General features: G+C 50.4%; 1 protein-coding gene across 2 annotated transcripts in view; it reads left to right on the top strand.

Annotated features, from left to right (window-relative positions):
• The window catches only part of CRMP1 (collapsin response mediator protein 1), a 78,248-nt gene that overhangs the window by 35,263 nt on the left and 26,017 nt on the right, over positions 1–16,968 (top strand). For both annotated transcript variants that reach the window (XM_045474601.1, XM_045474603.1), the window contains exons 4-5: positions 330–494; positions 15,070–15,131. In XM_045474601.1, the coding sequence (XP_045330557.1) occupies positions 330–494; positions 15,070–15,131 (227 nt within the window). The remainder of the gene's footprint in view (positions 1–329; positions 495–15,069; positions 15,132–16,968) is intronic.

The following is a 16,968-nucleotide window of genomic DNA, read 5'->3' as shown; positions in this document are numbered from 1 at the left end:
GTGGCAGTATCTGAGGCATAGTAAGCATTCAACAAATAGTTGTGATACTGTTGCTGCTGCTGAAGATGACAATGACAATGGTGGTGACCATGCCGCTGCTGATGGTTATGGTAGTCATGGTGACATTGATGGCAATGTTGATGATGATGATGAAGAGGGTTGTGATGATGAGGATGTTGATCTTGGTGATGGAAATAGGGGTGATGATTAAGGTGGTGGTGGTGATGGTGGTGATGGTGGTGATGGGGTGAAGGGGCTATTAGAGCCTACCATTGGGACATCTTGGGTCCTAAACATCTTGGCATGTGACAAGTACCGTTCTTTCACAGTTGACCATGTTGTCCCTGAACCTGGGTCTAGCCTGCTGACCTCCTTCGAGAAATGGCACGAAGCAGCTGACACCAAATCCTGCTGCGACTATTCCCTCCATGTGGACATCACGAGCTGGTACGATGGCGTCCGGGAGGAGTTGGAGGTGCTGGTGCAGGACAAAGGTCAGTTAAAGTCTCAGAATGGGGGCGCAGTTCTGGAATTTCTGGTTCTTTGGCGGGTCTGATTATGTGAAGTGAAAAATCCCTTTATCTGCGTCTGCGGGGAGCCCAGCTATGTGCTGCACACTGTCGCATAAACAATGCAAAAACGGGATCCTCTATAAGGGGTCTGTCCTCTTCTCCTTCGAGCCCTTGGGAGGTATCCCCCTGTTCACGGAAGCAAGCCTCATTTCCTTAGCCTGGCACGCAGGGCCCTCGCTGATCTAGTCCCCTTTCTCTTTCTCTGCCTCAACATATCTGGGGTACTTGTTATCCTGGATGCTGTCCCCTGAAACCTGCTTGACCACTGGACCTGTGCTCACCCTGGACCCCCTACCAGGATGGCCCTTTCTTCTACTCGGCTTCCCGAGCTCAACTAGCACCTTCTCCAGTTTCCCTTTTTTTGGCTCTCCCCTTTCCATCATACTTGGACTATGGGACGCTGGTTCTTTGGCTCGTCTGTTACCCCCTGAGCTCTATGAGTGGGGGGATCGTCTCTATCCAACTCTGTATCCCAGGCTGTTTCCCTTCTGTTTGGACTCACTCACACCGGGTGGCCCGGAACAGTGTGGACACTACAGTGTGCATCATGTTGAGATGATTTAAATTGCAGATACATGAGGGGCGCCTGGGTGGCGCAGTCAGTTAAGCGTCCGACTTCAGCCAGGTCACGATCTCGCGGTCCGTGAGTTCGAGCCCCGCGTCAGGCTCTGGGCCGATGGCTCAGAGCCTGGAGCCTGCTTCCGATTCTGTGTCTCCCTCTCTCTCTGCCCCTCCCCCGTTCATGCTCTGTCTCTCTCTGTCCCAAAAATAAATAAACGTTGAAAAAATAAATAAATAAATAAATTGCAGATACATGAAGCAAAACAAGAGAACAGAACGAACCAGGACAGGAGTGGTCTGTCTGCAGAGGGACTGTTCTGGATGCTCTCTGAAGAGGCACCCTCAAATGAATGAGATGCTTCAAGGAGACCTAGAGGGTGTTTTCAATTTTGAAGATAGAGATGCTGTGTTTTCTCATTATAAGAGTATATTCTCCACAATACAAAAGAGTGAGGAAATAAAGAGAAGGAAAAAATGTTTTTCTTCTGGCCATACCCCCCGCCCCCACCACCTACATTAACGTTAAGGAGTATTGCTTTCCATTCCCTGTCTATTTAGACGATTTCCTCCTTATATAGTTATACGACGGCAGTTATTCGAGATCCTTCTATTTTCACTTAACATTTTATGAGTCATCATTAGTTTTCATTAATAACTTTTTAATGGCTTGTGATGTAGCACGTAATGGTTAACTTGCTTATTTTCTTTTTATCGGGCACTTGGGTTTTCTCTCTGCTTTACTGTAAATGGTGTTACGGTGAACATCTTTGTCTACGAACATCTGTTTGCATTTCTAATTGCTTCCTTCGATTTCCAGAGGTGGAATTACAAGGTCAAGGTGTTAACGTTTTTCAAGATTGTGACACTTGCAGCCAAATTGCTTTCCTGGAGGATGCACACGCTTGCATGCCCACAGTCCCCGTGTCTCTGGCTCCTTGCACGTGTGTACCGTGGGGCGTTACGTCTACAAAATCCTTGTAAATTTGATGAGGCAAATCCAGTCTATCAGCGTCCGCTGCAGTTTTTTTTATCATTAATTATGTCAGACATTTTGCATCCTCGTTGTGAATGTCTGACTGTATTCTTTGCCTACTTACAAGTTTGGGTGTTCTGTGTCTGGGTTCTCCACATCAAGAAGGCGATATCCCTCCCTTGCGGTGGCTGTGAATCACACTCTTGTTTTGGGCAGTCGCCATCCAAGGGAATTTACAATTCTGTACCTTGCCTTCCTCACCTCGTGTTAAGTCCTGAGCAATTTTCCACTCTCCCCATGGGGCTCATCGTATCAGTTTTAGCAGAGCCTGACCCAATGGGGATGTGCAGAGGGGACAGGGGGGACACTGAGATCACAAAGCTGTCACAAGAGAATGCCACAGGGAGGGGACTTTGTGGGGTCGTATTTATCGCGTTGTCCTGGAGGAGGGCAGAGAATTTTCTCCCCTTGACTGGACACTTGTAAGGAAATGGCTTGTGGAGGTTTTTCGGTGCATTCTTGGTTTTAAGTGTCTAACTCGTACTGTGTAACGTTTTTTTTATTGATTTAAGTTTAAGAGCTAGTGCACGTAGGGTGCCTGGGTGGCTCAGTTGGTTGAGCGTCCGACTTCGGCTCAGGTCACGATCTCATGGTTCGTGGGTTCGAGCCTTGCGTTGGGCTCTGTGCCGACAGCTCAGAGCCTGGAGCCTGCTTTGGATTCTGTGTCTTCCTCTCTCTCTGGCCCTGCCCCACTCATGCTCTGTCTCTCTCTGTCTCAGAAAGAAATAAACATTAAAAAAACAAAACAGGGAGGGGCACCTGGGCGGCTCAGTCGGTTAGGTGTCCGACTTCAGCTTAGGTCGTGATCTCACGGTTCGTGGGTTTGAGCCCCGCGTCGGGCTCTGTGCTGGCAGCTCAGAGCCTGGAACCTGCTTCCGATCCTGTGTCTCCCTCTGTCTCTGCCCTTCTCCTGCTTGTGCTCTGTCTCTGTCTCGAAAATAAATAAACATTAAATAAATGAAAACAAAAGAACTAATGCGCATTTATTGAGAAACAGTATGGAAGTGTCTAACATAAAAAGTGGTAATTTGGTGTTTGTCTTCCCAGGCATTTTTCCTATTTGTGTATTTGTGAGGTACATGCTCACATAGCCATAATTTTTACTTAAGTGGAACTGTAATATGCATAATCTGCAGGATGCTTTTTAAAAAAAATTTTTTTTTAAATGTTTATTTTTGAGAGAGAGAGAGCAGGGCTGAGCTGTCAGCACAGCGCCCGACGCGGGGCTCGAACCTGTGAACCGTGAGATCATGACCTGAGCTGAAGTCGCACGCTTAACTGACTGAGCCACCCAGGCGCCCCTGCAGTATGCTCTTTTAAAGAATATTTTTCATTCTTTTAAGTTGTTATTTATTTAATTTGAGAGAGAGAGACAGAGAGACAGAGAGAGACAGAGACAGAAAATCCCAAGCAGGCCCTGCACTGTCCGCATGGAGCCCGACTAGGGGCTTGAATCCTCAAACCACGAGATCATGACCTGAGCCAATATCAAGAGTCAGACACTTGGGGCGCCTGGGTGGCGCAGTCGGTTAAGCGTCCGACTTCAGCCAGGTCACGATCTCGCGGTCCGTGAGTTCGAGCCCCGCGTCGGGCTCTGGGCTGATGGCTCAGAGCCTGGAGCCTGTTTCCGATTCTGTGTCTCCCTCTCTCTCTGCCCCTCCCCCGTTCATGCTCTGTCTCTCTCTGTCCCAAAAATAAATAAACGTTGAAAAAAAATTAAAAAAAAAAAAAAATCAGACACTTGACTGAGCCACCCAGGTGCCCCTGCAGTATGCTTTTTTCCTCAATAAATGTCATGGGCAACCAGGCCCCTCCACTTAGCGGCTGTGTGACCTTAGGCCAATCCTTCAGCCTCTCTGTGCCTCAGTTTCCCCGTCTGGAGAACAGAGGTAACAACGAGGTTGTTTTGAAAGTCCAACGAGAGGGTATATATAAAGTACTTAGAGGAGTGCTGGCCCCTGGTTTGATTCTGTATTATTAGTTATTTCTTTTATCATCATTCCATCGTTTCTCCTAAGAGTATTCCATTTTATGGAGGTACTGGGTTAATCTACCCCCTAGTGGAGAATTTTAAAAAATCGTGTTGTCAGGGCTCGCAGGGAGCCGACTCTGAGGCAGAGGATGGCCTGTAGGAAGCGAGTGTGGATTAGTTTCATGTTGCTGTTATAACAAACTCTAGCAACCTGTGGTTTAAAACAACCCAGATGGCACCTCTGGAGGCCGGAAGTCTGAAGTAGGCTTTAAGGTTCAAGACAAGGTACTGGCAGGGTGGGCTCCTTCTGGAGGCCCAGGGAGAACACTTCCTTGCCCTTTTTTAGAAAAATATTTCTTAATGTTTATTTATTTATTTGTGAGACAGAGAGAGAGAGAGAGAGAGAATGCGAGCAGGAGAGGGGCAGAGAGAGAGGGAGACACAGAATCCGAAGCAGGCTCCAGGCTCCGAGCTGTTGGCACAGAGCCCGACGCGGAGCTCGAACTCACGAACCACGAGATCATGACCTGAGCGGAAGTTGGACACAACTGACTGAGCCACCCAGGCGCCCCTTCCTTACCTTTTCCAGCCCCTACAGGCTGCCCAAGTGCCTTGGCCCCTGGCCCTGCATCCTTCCAGCCACTGCCTCCCTCCCCTCTCATTGACTCCAACCTCTCCCTTCCTTCTTTCACTAAAAAGGACCCTGGTGATCATACTGGGCCCACTCAGGTGATACAGGATGATCTTTTATCCCAAGGTCCTTAATTTAATCTTACCTGCAGATTCCCTTTGTTGGAAAGGGAACATAGTCATAGTTCCTGAGGATTAGGGTGTGGACGTCCAGTCTTTGGGGGGGCCGTTATTTTGCCTCCCACAGGGCGAATCCAGGATCCACCCCTGTGAGCGAAGCCCAGGAAACAGGATTGGCTGCAGGGAGCTCTGAGACCTGGACGCCCTTCAGATGGATCCTGAGGATGCCAAGGGCCTGGGGACTTCACACCTCCCACCAGCCCGGCATTGGGTGTGGCCCCTCTGGGATGGGGCATGACCTTGAGCTAGGCTGCTCTGTGCATGGAGGGTGGTACAAACAGGACTGACAGCTGAGGGCCATCTGCCGGCAGCTCGCCCAGCAGCCGGGGCTGGGGAGCGGGGAAGAAGTCCTTCATTCCGAAGAGGGCTCTTGGGGCTCCTGACGGCACCTGCTGCTGCCTGTTTGCAACTGTTTGGTGTTTCAGTGTTCTGGGAAAACATGTTTGTGAAGATACCCATGCTTACCTGTGTAGATATTTTACAGGGCAAGGAGCTGAGGGCGGACACTGGGTGCTCTCCACCCTGTGTCTGTGCGGGGCTGTTGGTGTTGGCGTGGGAGACGACGGTGGAGGCGGTGGTTTCCGGGACCGAGCTGGGCCGCCTGCAGCAGGTGGGCAGGTCACTGGCTCTGTCCCTAACTTTGTTTCGTTTTCTAACACTGGGCAGCGTTAGGACTCTCCCTCCCACGAGCACCCGTGGAAATGGCTTGTAAGTGTCACGTGCCTTATACGAAGCAGCAGGTGTGGGACGGTCCCAGCAGGTGGACCGCCCGGGTTCAAATCCTGCCTTTCCGCCTCCTGGCTGCGTGATGCTGGGCAAGTCCCCCAGCCGAGCTCTCTGTGTTTGCTCGGCGGCCCCTCATCCAGGGCCCTGGTACCTGGCACCACGACCTGAGCTCGGTGTTAATTCTCCACCCTGATGGAGGTCTTGGTTGTCGTAGCAACCTCAGAGGTAGGCCGTGCATGGTAGGGATTGCTTTGCTCGAGGTACCACGGATGGTGAGCTCCTCAGTCCCCCCGGAAGCCAGGCATCAGGCATCGAACCCGGCATGTCTCTTGATGGTCCCCATGGGGAGAAATAAAAGGGGTGCTCTCTGTGGAGAGAGATCCTACCCCAGTCTGCCCTAGTGAAGGGGGAGGAAGCGCTGCCAGAGCCAGGGGCCCGTCTCCACACTTGGCAGGCTCTGCCAGAGCAGCGGATGCGGTGACAAGGGCTGGTGTCTGTGCAGCCACCCACAGAGGCAGTGACCTCAGTGGAAGGGCTTTGGGCAAGAAGTGGCTTGTTGTCTCTGGGGCTTTACCCCCGCCACCCATCTCCCCCTCCCCGGGAACCTGGGGCGCTGTGGTCCCTCAGGCAGGGTCCTTGATGCTTACCCAATGCCCCGGGGGCCTTCAGCCTCATTCATCATTTGGTGGCCCCCCGGGCTGCCTAATCTTGGTGCAACTGAGGCAGGCAGGGAGGTCCCACACCAGCGTTCAGTGGTGAACACTCATCTTCCTGGAGGGGCACCCACACCTTCTAGAAGCCTTTCCTGCTTGCTCTGCACTCCAGGATGGGGTCCCCTTGGAGCCCCCACGGCCCCAGAGGGGGCTTCTCCAGCAAGGCTGTGGGGCTCAGGGCTCTCACTGCCCTCTAGACCGTGACGACTCAGGAAGAGGTTGGTTTTTCTCATCTCTGTTCCCAGGCCAAGGCTGGCACACAGTGGCCCCCTGCTCGGTGGTCTCATCGGGGGCTGGAGGCACTTGGATTAAATCACCAGTTCTTCTCCTGGGCTGCTGGAGCCTGGCCCCAGGCCCCGCTGAACCTGAATTCCCAGAGGGAGGGTTTGCAAAGCTCAGGTATTCTGATGCAAAGCAGGGTTGGGGCCACTGGCTGGATGACTGCCCAGGGCCTGCCCTGCGTCCACCCTGTGTCAGGGTTTTAGGAATCACCCAAAGGACCACCAGCCCCCTAAGACCCCTGGGCCCTCAGACAGGTCACAGGCTGCACCTCACATCCCCTGAAGGAGACCCCAGGACTGGAACCCTCTGCTCGAGGATGGGTGAGCCAGTGAAGATGCCCTCCTTTGGGGCCCAGAGGGTTAACCACAGACAGGCTGTAGGGGTTGCTAGGACCAAAGGGCCTGGAGGGAAACAAGAATTCCCAGGTCCTCTGTAGAAGCTGGCCCCTGCCAGGGGCAATTATTCTTGCTTTTTCCTTCCTGTTGGCCAGTCCTGTGTCTGAGATCGGGTAGATGGGTTATGAAGGATATCGCTCTCAGGGCTCCTAAGTGCCATGACCCTGGCCCAGACTCACCCAGAACATAGCTCTCTAGACGCCCACATGGGGCTCGACTTACCAGGTTCTCCCAAACCCATCAGGGGTTCCAGTGAACCCTACTGTCTGTCAGTCGGGGCCTCACAAGGGGCACCCCTGTCCAGCCATTCACTCAAGGCAGAAACCTGGAGACCCCTGTCAACGATCATTCCCGATGTGCCCTTCGCTCTTCCTTCCCCATCCATCACTGGATCCACGGCTTTCCTGTGCAGTAGCTCAGATCTGACTGTGGGTCTCCACCCCCGGTCCCTTCCCTGATGCGGGGCTCACTGTGTCTCCTCCAGATATTCCCCCTCGGTCTCTGTCCCCAGTCCTACCCCTCCAGTGCATTCTTCCCCCAGCCATACAAGTGGGATTGAAAAAAGTAATTAGTGTGGATGCCTGCAGTGGCTCCACAGTGTCCCCAGGATAAGTTCCAAGGTGCTCACGTGGCTTTGAAGGGCTTTTCCTCAGGTGCCTGCACATCGGAGAGGTGCAGCAAATATTGGGGAGCTGACAGAGTTCCTGAGAGACGCTCTGGCGAACTTCTGTACCCCAAGTGTTTAGCACACACCTGCATAGAGTAAGTTCTCAGTCCATACTTACATGAATGAATGAGTTAGGGGAGGAGGAGAGGGAGGGAGGAACATGCCTGGCGTCCTTTCCTACAGCATTTTTGCACCTTGCTCTCTAAGTCAGAGGGCTTGCTCGGGAATCTCGAGGGTCATCATCACTGGACTGCAGAATCAAGCACAGGAAATTTTCAGGATGGGAGATCAATTTAGAGCTCCTGCAGTTCAGTCTGCCTGTTTTTAGAAATGGAACCTGAGCTCAGAGAGGTGTAGTCGCCTCCCGAGTGTCACACAGCAGCTAGCGCTTGGACTCGGTTGTCTCTGACAGAGCTCTGCGAGCGCTTCTGGTGTCTTTGGCACCCTCTTGGGGTGGTCCACTGGGAGAACGCGCCCTTGGCTCAAGGCACAGGCTTGGCAGCTGGGGCTCAGGCTGGAGTTAGCCCCCTTGGGTGCTCCCTTTGCTGGGAGCCCTTGTCCGGGGCACAGGTGCAACTCCTCACAGCTGCTGCCCAGCCCCTGACCTCCTTCTTGCCAAGTGCTTTTTTCACTCTATTCAGGCTGCCAAGAGAACAGGTTCACCGTGCGTCTCCCAAGGACAGGCTCAGCCCGTGGGATGTGAAAGTCGCGGTTCAGCACTTAAATCCATCTTTCGATCAAGCAACTTATGGCTTATTTTAGAAATCTCAAAATACAAGAAGTTATTCTAGAAAACGGTGGTGCCAGCATGCTGTGTAGACTTGGCAAGGGAGAATGGCTTCCCTTGGGATGGAATTTTTTATAAACCACTGACAGGGAAGTCCTGCCTGTGTTTTCTAAGCCACAGACCCCTATTAATAGCACTTACTGGCTTTGTTGGATGTCAGCAGCATTTCAGTCTCAAAATAGAAACTTTAATGCAGAAACCATTGAAAAGAAGAGGAAAAAAAAATCGAGCCCAGTAAAGAAGAGAGGAACTCATATTGGCTAGGTGTTAGGCTGTGTCACTTAGGTCAGGTGTTTAGCCTGTGTCACTTGGTTATTTTCTAAGAACAGCAGTGCACGGGCAATGGTGTCATTCCACTATTGGTATGAACCTCCTGGATCTTTCTGCGAGCACTTGATTGTCTCTTTGTCACATTGCCCTGTGTATCAGCTAGCTTTTGCTGTGTAACAAACCACTCCAAACCTAAGACTTAAAACAACAATCATTAATTACCTTCTGATTCTGTTGGTTGACAACCACAGCTGGGCTCAGTTGAACAGTTTCTCTACTGATCCTGTCTGGGCTCACTCAGACATTTGGGCCTCAGCTGGAATGGCTGTGGAAAGGGGGGTGGGGGAATGCTCCACACATGATCCCTTGTCCTCTCATGGGCTCTCTGGGACCTCTTCACTTGGTGGCAGTGTTCCAACAGGTGAACGTAGAAGCTGGAAGCCTTCCTGAGGATTAAGCTTAGAACTCACACAACATCATGTCCATTGCATCCTGTTGGTCAAGTTGAGTCACAAGAGTATCCCAGATTCAAGGGATGGGAAAAAAAGACTACTCCACTGATGAGATGAACTTGGAACAATTCGTGGCCATTGTAATCTAAATTGTGTCTCATCTGGCCGTAATTAGTGCAGTTCTCCTTCATTCGTTCAAAATACTCTCAACTCCATCCAGCCATCTCAAAATTTCCCTCCAGTTATGGCATCAGGCTCAGAGTCCAGTATCTCATTATGAGCATGTATGTAGGATGTGGATGAGGTTCCTTGGGTACGGCTTCTCTTGATCCAAAGACCTGTGAGCCTAAGAGGTAAGTTCTGTGCCTCCCCTCCCCGTACACCTCACATCCGATGGTGGGACACAGACAGGACAACCACGATAAACAGTCCATTTGCAAAGAGACAAGACAAGTGGCACATGGTCATAACTCCACAGGACTGGAATCCAGCCGGACACATTGCTGGGAAGACCTTTCCTGGGGGTAGAGAACATTCCTTCATCCAGGCCAGTCCTTCTCCTTGGGAGTGGTGCCCAAGTTCAGGGGCTGGCAGACTCCACAATCTGTGGGCCAAATATGGCCCGTGGCCCGTTTCTAGGTTTCTATGCAGCCTATCAACCAGGAATTTCACATTCTTAAGGGTTTTTCAAAACAAAATCCAAACAGCAACAAGGAAACAAAGAAGAATTTGTGGCAGAGACTATATATGGCCCACAAAGCCTAAAACATTTACTATCTGACCCTTTACGGAAAAGCTTCCTGTCCCCTGCCCTAGGCCATTGCTTGCATAGCTCAGGCTCTACCCTCTGGACTCTTGGCCAGACCCTTAGAGATAGAGTTTGCTTTCCATAAAAGTGGCCCATGTTTGCAGCAAAGTACCTTTCTCAGCCTCTTCCCTACCCATGGAAAGTTCATTTTGAACAGGCTCAGTCTCTTTTAGTCACAGAGGGTATACTTTTCTTAAAAACATTGTGGGTTTCCAATGGTCACATTGTAGTTCACTCCATTGGACAAATGGACACTCCAATGGACAAATTTTTTTTTAAATGTATGTATTTTGAGAGAGCGCCCCCATACATGTGTGCATGCGTGAGTAGAGGAGGGGCAGAGACAAAGGAGAGAAAGAATCCCAAGCAGGCTCTGCACTGTCAGCACAGAGCCTGACGTGGGGCTCAAACCCACGAACTGTGAGATCGCGACCTGGGCTGAAATCAAGAGTCGGATGCTCAACCGAGCCACCCAGGCACCCCATGGACAAATCTTTTTTTGAGACAGGCTTCTTTCTACTTTAGGTGACTGTCAGTGTGCTATGTGATGATACTTGTAAGATTCTTAGAAGCCCTGGGGCACCTGGGTGGCTCGGTTAAATGTTCGACTCCTGGTTTCGACTCAGGTCATGATCTCACAGTTCGTGAGTTTGAGTCCCACGTCGGGCTCTGTGCTCATGGTGCAGAGCCTGGTTGGGATTTTCTCTCTCCCTCTCTCTGCACCTCCCCTGCTCATGCCCTCTCCCTCCCTCTCTCTCTCTGTCACCTTCTCTAAATAAATAAATAAAACAAAATTTTTTTTCAAAAAAAATTTTTTTTGAAGCCCTTTGTCTGGCCAAAGAAGTTTACTGGGCACCACCTTGGGTTTCTATGAGGTCTTAACAAAGAGTTCTGGGTATACCCTTGATTGAATCTTACACTTGAGGTCATTTTTCACTTTGAGAACTGTTTGCAGATTGGCAAGAGTAGAGAGGAGAAGTCGCCCTGTGTGTTCACTCAATTTCTCTTACAAACTAACCTGATCCTTGCCCCTCAGGTCCATTTTGATGTGTGTGTTCTGGTGCTTCATCACATGTAGCTTAGAGAAACCAACTGGCACTTGCTGTGTTCTTCATGGAAATCATTTTAGGCAGACCCGCAAGTTCTCTGGGTACATTTTCCTCCAAGTTACTCGTCATGGTTTTTCCCGTCGTGTTGCCACTACCTAGGATGAAGGGCCCCTTTCCCACCCTCCACTAACAGTTTGTTGGGTATTTTCCCCCAGCCTTTGCCTACAGTTTCCTCGGGACTATTCTGACCTCCACTCACTCCCCAGTCCCAAGGCCAAGGCCACATGTTTTAGGTTTTGGCCACTGCAGCACCCGACCTCCAGGCACTGATTTCTGTATCAGGTAGCCTTTGTTTTTAGAACAAACCACTCCAACATCTAGTGGGTGAAAATGGCAACTGTTAAAACCACAATGAGATACCACCTTACACCCCATGGAAGGGGTGTTATCAAAATATCCGAAAAGAACAAGTGTTGACAAGGCTGTGGGGAGATGGGAAGCCTTGGGTACCATCGGTGGGAATGCAAAATGGTGCAGCCACTTTGGAAAGCAGTATGGAGGTTCCTCAAGAAATTAAGCATAGATCCACCCTACAGTCCAGCAGCTCTAGTTCTGGGTATTTATCAGGAAGAATTGAAGGCAGGGATTTGAAGAGATAGTTGTACAGCATTGTGCACAATAGGCGAAAGGTGGAAGCAAACCAAATGTCCATCGATGGGTGAATGGATAAGCAACACATACATGTCCATGACCTGTCCTCCCACAGGCTCTCCCGAGACCCTTCACATGAGGCTCCAAAGTGATCCGGAAGCCCCAAGGCGAGGCTTGGAGCCAATGTGGCGTCACTTCTGCTTCAGACCATTGGTCGGCACACGTCTCCAGATCAGCCCTCATTCAAGGAGTGGGGAGAGGCAGAGTCACTGCAGAACTTTGTGAAACTTTAAAAAATTTATCAGCCTGCTTAATTTCTTCCTAGCACCCATCTCTGCATGAAACGCCCTTGCTTATTTATTCACTTATTGCTTATTCCAAGTAGAAGGTAGGCAGGCATCCTTCTTCCTTCCTGGGTCACAGCTGTATCTCAAACTTCTAGGATGGTGTTCATGCATAGTAAGGACTCAGTAAATATTTGATGAGTGAGAAAATAAATATTCCATGAAAAAGGGCTTCTGGGGTCCAATAAGTTAGGGAAATGCTCCCTGTTTATTCTGTTCTTGAATATTCTTAATGCACATTATCATGTTAAAATCCGGGGAAGCCCTGCAGTAAAGAAACCTGTTCGTTGCTGATGAATCAGGTTTTCTTTACCAATATGGATATCAACATCCCCGTGTTTGATTGCAAACAACAGAATCCCTCCAGATTTTGGCTTAAGTTGAATGGAGCAGATGTGCCTTAGGGATAATGATGTGTATCCAAGCATCCTTTGCAAGGGCGTCTTGCCTCCTGTTCTTCTGTGCTTTTCTCTCTGAGCCAGCTCTGTTCCCCCTCACCCTTGACCTGCATCCTCCATTTCTGTCTCACCATGATGGAATGCAGCGGCCCGCCCTTTGGGTGTGCATCTCTGGTTCAGAGACCAGCAGGTGTTTGGGGGTTTTAACTGGATTCTGTCCTTCCTCCTGGCTCAGCTTAGCCTCTGCCCAGTCCTAGGTGGGACCTAGGTGCCCAGTCCTAGGCTACCATCTGTGGTCTGTGGTCACGTGGTATGGACATGGCTGCCTCCAAGGTTATGAGGTGGGGAGAGTAAGAGTGGGGTTGCCAAGAACTGGAAGGGATTATGAATGGGTTGACAGTCCAGTAAGTGTTCAGTGCAGTCCTTGAGAACTGGTGTTTCATGCAGGCTCCTTGGAAAAAACTGTTAATGATGGCATCTGTGAATTTGGGAGGTTTTGTGAATACCAGGACCCACTGTGTTTCCTTAGGCTCATTGCTAGTACTGGCAGCATCCAGCCGAATATTCTGGAACGTTTACTACTCTTGATATGCATGGCTTAATTGGTTTTTTAAGCAGGTGCAAATTGGTATGTAAGAGGGACTCATTTCGATGCACATTCACTAGCTCTGGGCACCATATGTTAAGATGTGGTGCCGTGCTGAGGTTTTAGTTTGAATTACTTTGATTACAAATAAAATCAATTTTTTTTTGTCTTTATTAGTTAGCCATTTTTTTTTTCTTAAATTGTCTGAAAGTACTGTTTTCCCTTTGGGGTTTTTGGCTTCTTTGCTTTTATTTGAATATTTTGAACCTAAAGTAAAGCAGAAGTAAAAAACCACACAAATAAAAACAATGTAGCTTTATGAATTATTATGAGGCTCCCCTACTCAGACAAGAAATAGAGCTTTGCCAGATGCCCCCCAATAGAAGATCCGTGGGCTGTGTTGCCGTCATAATACCCTTCTCCCCCCAAAAATAACTGTGTCTGCTGTTCTTATTTTTTATTTAAAAAAATTTTTTTAGGTTTATTTATTTACTCTGAGAGAGAGAGGAAGGGGCAGAGAGAAAGGGAGAGAGAGAATCCCAAGCAGACTCTACACTGTCAGCCCAGAGCCCAACACGGGGCTTGAACGCATGACCCTCGGATCGTGACTTGAGCTGAGATATAGAGTCAGATGCTTAGCCACCTGAGCCACTCAGGCACCCCAGAAGCAGATACTTTTAATGTTGCTTTCCGAATATTACTTTTCCTTTAAATTTTTCCTAATAATTTGACAAGGAATTTTTGTTGCCAGGGTTTTCTACACGAGGAAAGATTTTGGTTTATCTTCACCATTATTTAGTATAAAGGAGTTCTAAATCCCATTTCATAGTTTGCCTTCAACTCATATTATCCAGACACTTCTGGATTCCATGAACAAGCAGTAATTGCACAGCACATATTATGGGTGTGCAAATTAAAATAGTATTTAAGAGGTGCCTGGGTGGCTCAGTCTGTTAAGCGTCCGGCTTGGGTTCAGGTTGTGATCTCATGCTTTGTGAGTTTGAGCCCCACATCCGGCTCTGTGCTGACAGCTCAAGCCTGGAGTCTGTCTTCGGATTCTGTGTCTCCCGCTCTCTCTGCCCCGTCCTGCTCATGCTCTGTCTCTCTCTCAAAAATAAGCATTAAAAAAAGTATTAAAAAATAAATAAACATTAAAAAATAATAAAGTCGTATTTAAGACATGGTGCCTGTCCTCAAGCAACTGGAAGGCGTGTTAGGGAAGGGTCCCCTACGTCCCGTGCTCCCTGCTGGCCTGTCCACACAGCACGTGAAAGCCTGCCGTTTCCACCTTTTCGAATCTTCCCCCGACCCTGCAGCTCCTGTCCAGGCTCAGAGTCTCTGCGCACCTGTCCCATTCGCTCTCACCATCACCCTACGAGCTGCCATTTCTTTCTGCTGTTCTGCAGACCCACCCCCCATCCTCCACACCGCTTCCAGCATGGTCTTTCTGAGACAAAAAAGCCTGATCATGTCACTTCTTGCTTTAGAAACACATGCTCCAGTAGATCGTGGTGAATGGTTGCACAACCTGTTGAACGCACTCAACGCCACTGAAATGCACACTTCACAATGGCGGTGATGGTGAATTCCGTTCTATGGATTTTAACATAAAACATAAGGGATTAAAAAAACCCCACGTGGTCCCTTGGATCCCGCTGTAGGACACTTCTAGTACCTTCACATCCTCCCTACCGTCCTTACCCATGCACACCCCCTCTCAATCCAAATGGTTCCCCCACCTCTCCCCCTCCTCCCCCTCCTTCCCTCCCACGCCCCCTTCTTCTCCTTCAGATTCAGCCTGTGTGACTTTCCTAGAAGCCTCCTTTGGCCCTCCTCCTCATACCCCCAGGCTGGGTTCGGTGTCCCCACTGTGAATCCCAGCGGCAGCCCTCTATCCTAGAGGTCAGCACTCTGTACTGTGATCATTGACTGGAGAGTCACCCGTCTTTTTTCTTAATGCATTTTTCTGTTCTCTTTTTTCATCTTGAAACAGGTGTCAATTCCTTCCAAGTCTACATGGCGTACAAGGATCTCTACCAGATGTCTGATAGCCAGGTAGGTCCTCTTGCACACCTCCTCTCCTGGGCAGGAATAGGCCACCGTGTCGGGCAAGACAGCACAGGGCAAGGGAGCTGTGAGAAGGGGCAGGGGAGAGGTCTGGGTTCAAGTCCCGGTCTGTCCGCTAAATCGCCGAGTGACCTGTGTCAGTCCCCACGCCTGCTGGGCCTGCATTCCTTTCTGGCTCCTAGAGTAGGGTGGAGTGGGGGGGTCCCTTGCACGGTGGTTCCCAAACCCAGCTCATCCTTAGCATCCTCTGAAACGCTCATTGAAAAGACAGACTCAGATCCTATCACAGACTTTCCAAAAGCTGTGCAGTTCATCCTGGGGCTCTAGCAAGTTTGGGGACAATGCCATTAGCTCTGACCCAGAGGAGTGGGGACCATGCCGTTAGCTCTGACCCAGAGAAGAGTCCTGGCTGTCTCTCCGGCCAGTTGAGTGACTGGGGCCACTCCCTCCCTGAGTTTTTCTCACCTGTGCAAGGCGGTCATCTCTGGCCGTGCTGCCTTCAAACAATTGTCGTGTGGGGACAGCCGCTATGGAGAAGGTGCGGCTCGATGGTACAGGTGACGCAGTGACTGTCTACCGGGCGCTTGGCCTTCTGACGCCACTGGGGCTCCTGGTTTGTTTTGTTATCAGTGCCCTGCCCTCTGCTGGTTAAAAAGGCGGGGTGGTGCGCTAGTAAAGGGCAGGGATGCGACAGCCAGACTGCTTGGCCGCAAGCTTTGGCCTTGCTGGGCAGCCCGAGGCAGCTTTCTCAACCTCTCTGCTTTAGACTCCTAAGGGCCTCATGAAGGTTGTCAGAGGATTGGATGAGTTCACACGAGGCTCCAGGGCAGTGCCTGGCACATAGGGATGCCAGTAAGCTGTAATGCCTTCGATGTGTGATGGGAGATGCTTCCGTGTCTTGCCTTTCAAAATAAACACGCGCAGTTATAGAGAATCGCTTACCCCCAGATGCCCTGGAGGCCTCTGCTGTGTCACCAAAAGGCTAAAACTGGCTCAGTCTCATGACAAAGTAGCATGAGTCTGTCTAGCATAACTGAACTTTTCCCCTGTTCTATTCTAACCGCCAACCCCCACGGACAGGTGGAGTTGAGCGATGGGGGTCCTGGAAGGTGCTTCCTGCCCCTATGTATCCTCCCCGCCTGCCATCTCCGTAGAAAAGTACATGTCCCAGGGTGGGGTGCTGCCTTGCACACTTGGAGAACGAAGGGAAAATTCGAGAGGCCCCAGAGAAGGAACGTGGGGGCTTTGGGCCTCACCGCGTGCAAATGTCTGAGTGCTGATCCTTTGCAGGTGGGAAGAGGGCAGGGGTGGTGGGCGGGGCCTGTACTGCCTACATAAGGGGTTGACCTGAGTGTTAAGAGTTCTTGTAGACTTCGACCCCCACCCCACCGTGGTCTGGAAAATGACACGCGTTCAAGTTCTCGCAGAGCTGTACAAACCCCCGGGTGCCGCAGGACAGGCTGAGCACATTCAGTTACACAGTCTCAGTAAAACGAAAACCAGCTTCGCACCCTCGTTGTCCCCGGCGGCAGCTGAAGGCACGTCAATGGAGCAGGGCCGCAGAGAACGTGAAAGGCGCGGGTGGGCACCAAGACGGAAGGCATATTGTGCCACGGTGCGGCTTTGATCGGTTCTGCCCTACCCGCAACCTCCTGCTTTAGCGTCCAGAGGGCGTCAGGGTCAAAGGGAGATCCTCTCCAAGGCTTAACTTTCCATCCGCGTGAACAGAACGGTCGTGCCGTGGCCGCGGCCGCCGGCGGGTGGGTGACTGTGCGTGAGCAGAACACTCTTTGCAGCTGTTCAGGCTGTGATATATATATTTTTT

Source organism: Leopardus geoffroyi, chromosome B1 (genome assembly GCF_018350155.1).
Source record: "Leopardus geoffroyi isolate Oge1 chromosome B1, O.geoffroyi_Oge1_pat1.0, whole genome shotgun sequence".
Lineage (NCBI taxonomy): Eukaryota > Metazoa > Chordata > Mammalia > Carnivora > Felidae > Leopardus > Leopardus geoffroyi.
Note: the sequence above shows the minus strand (reverse complement) of the source record. Positions and strands in the feature narration are given on the sequence as shown.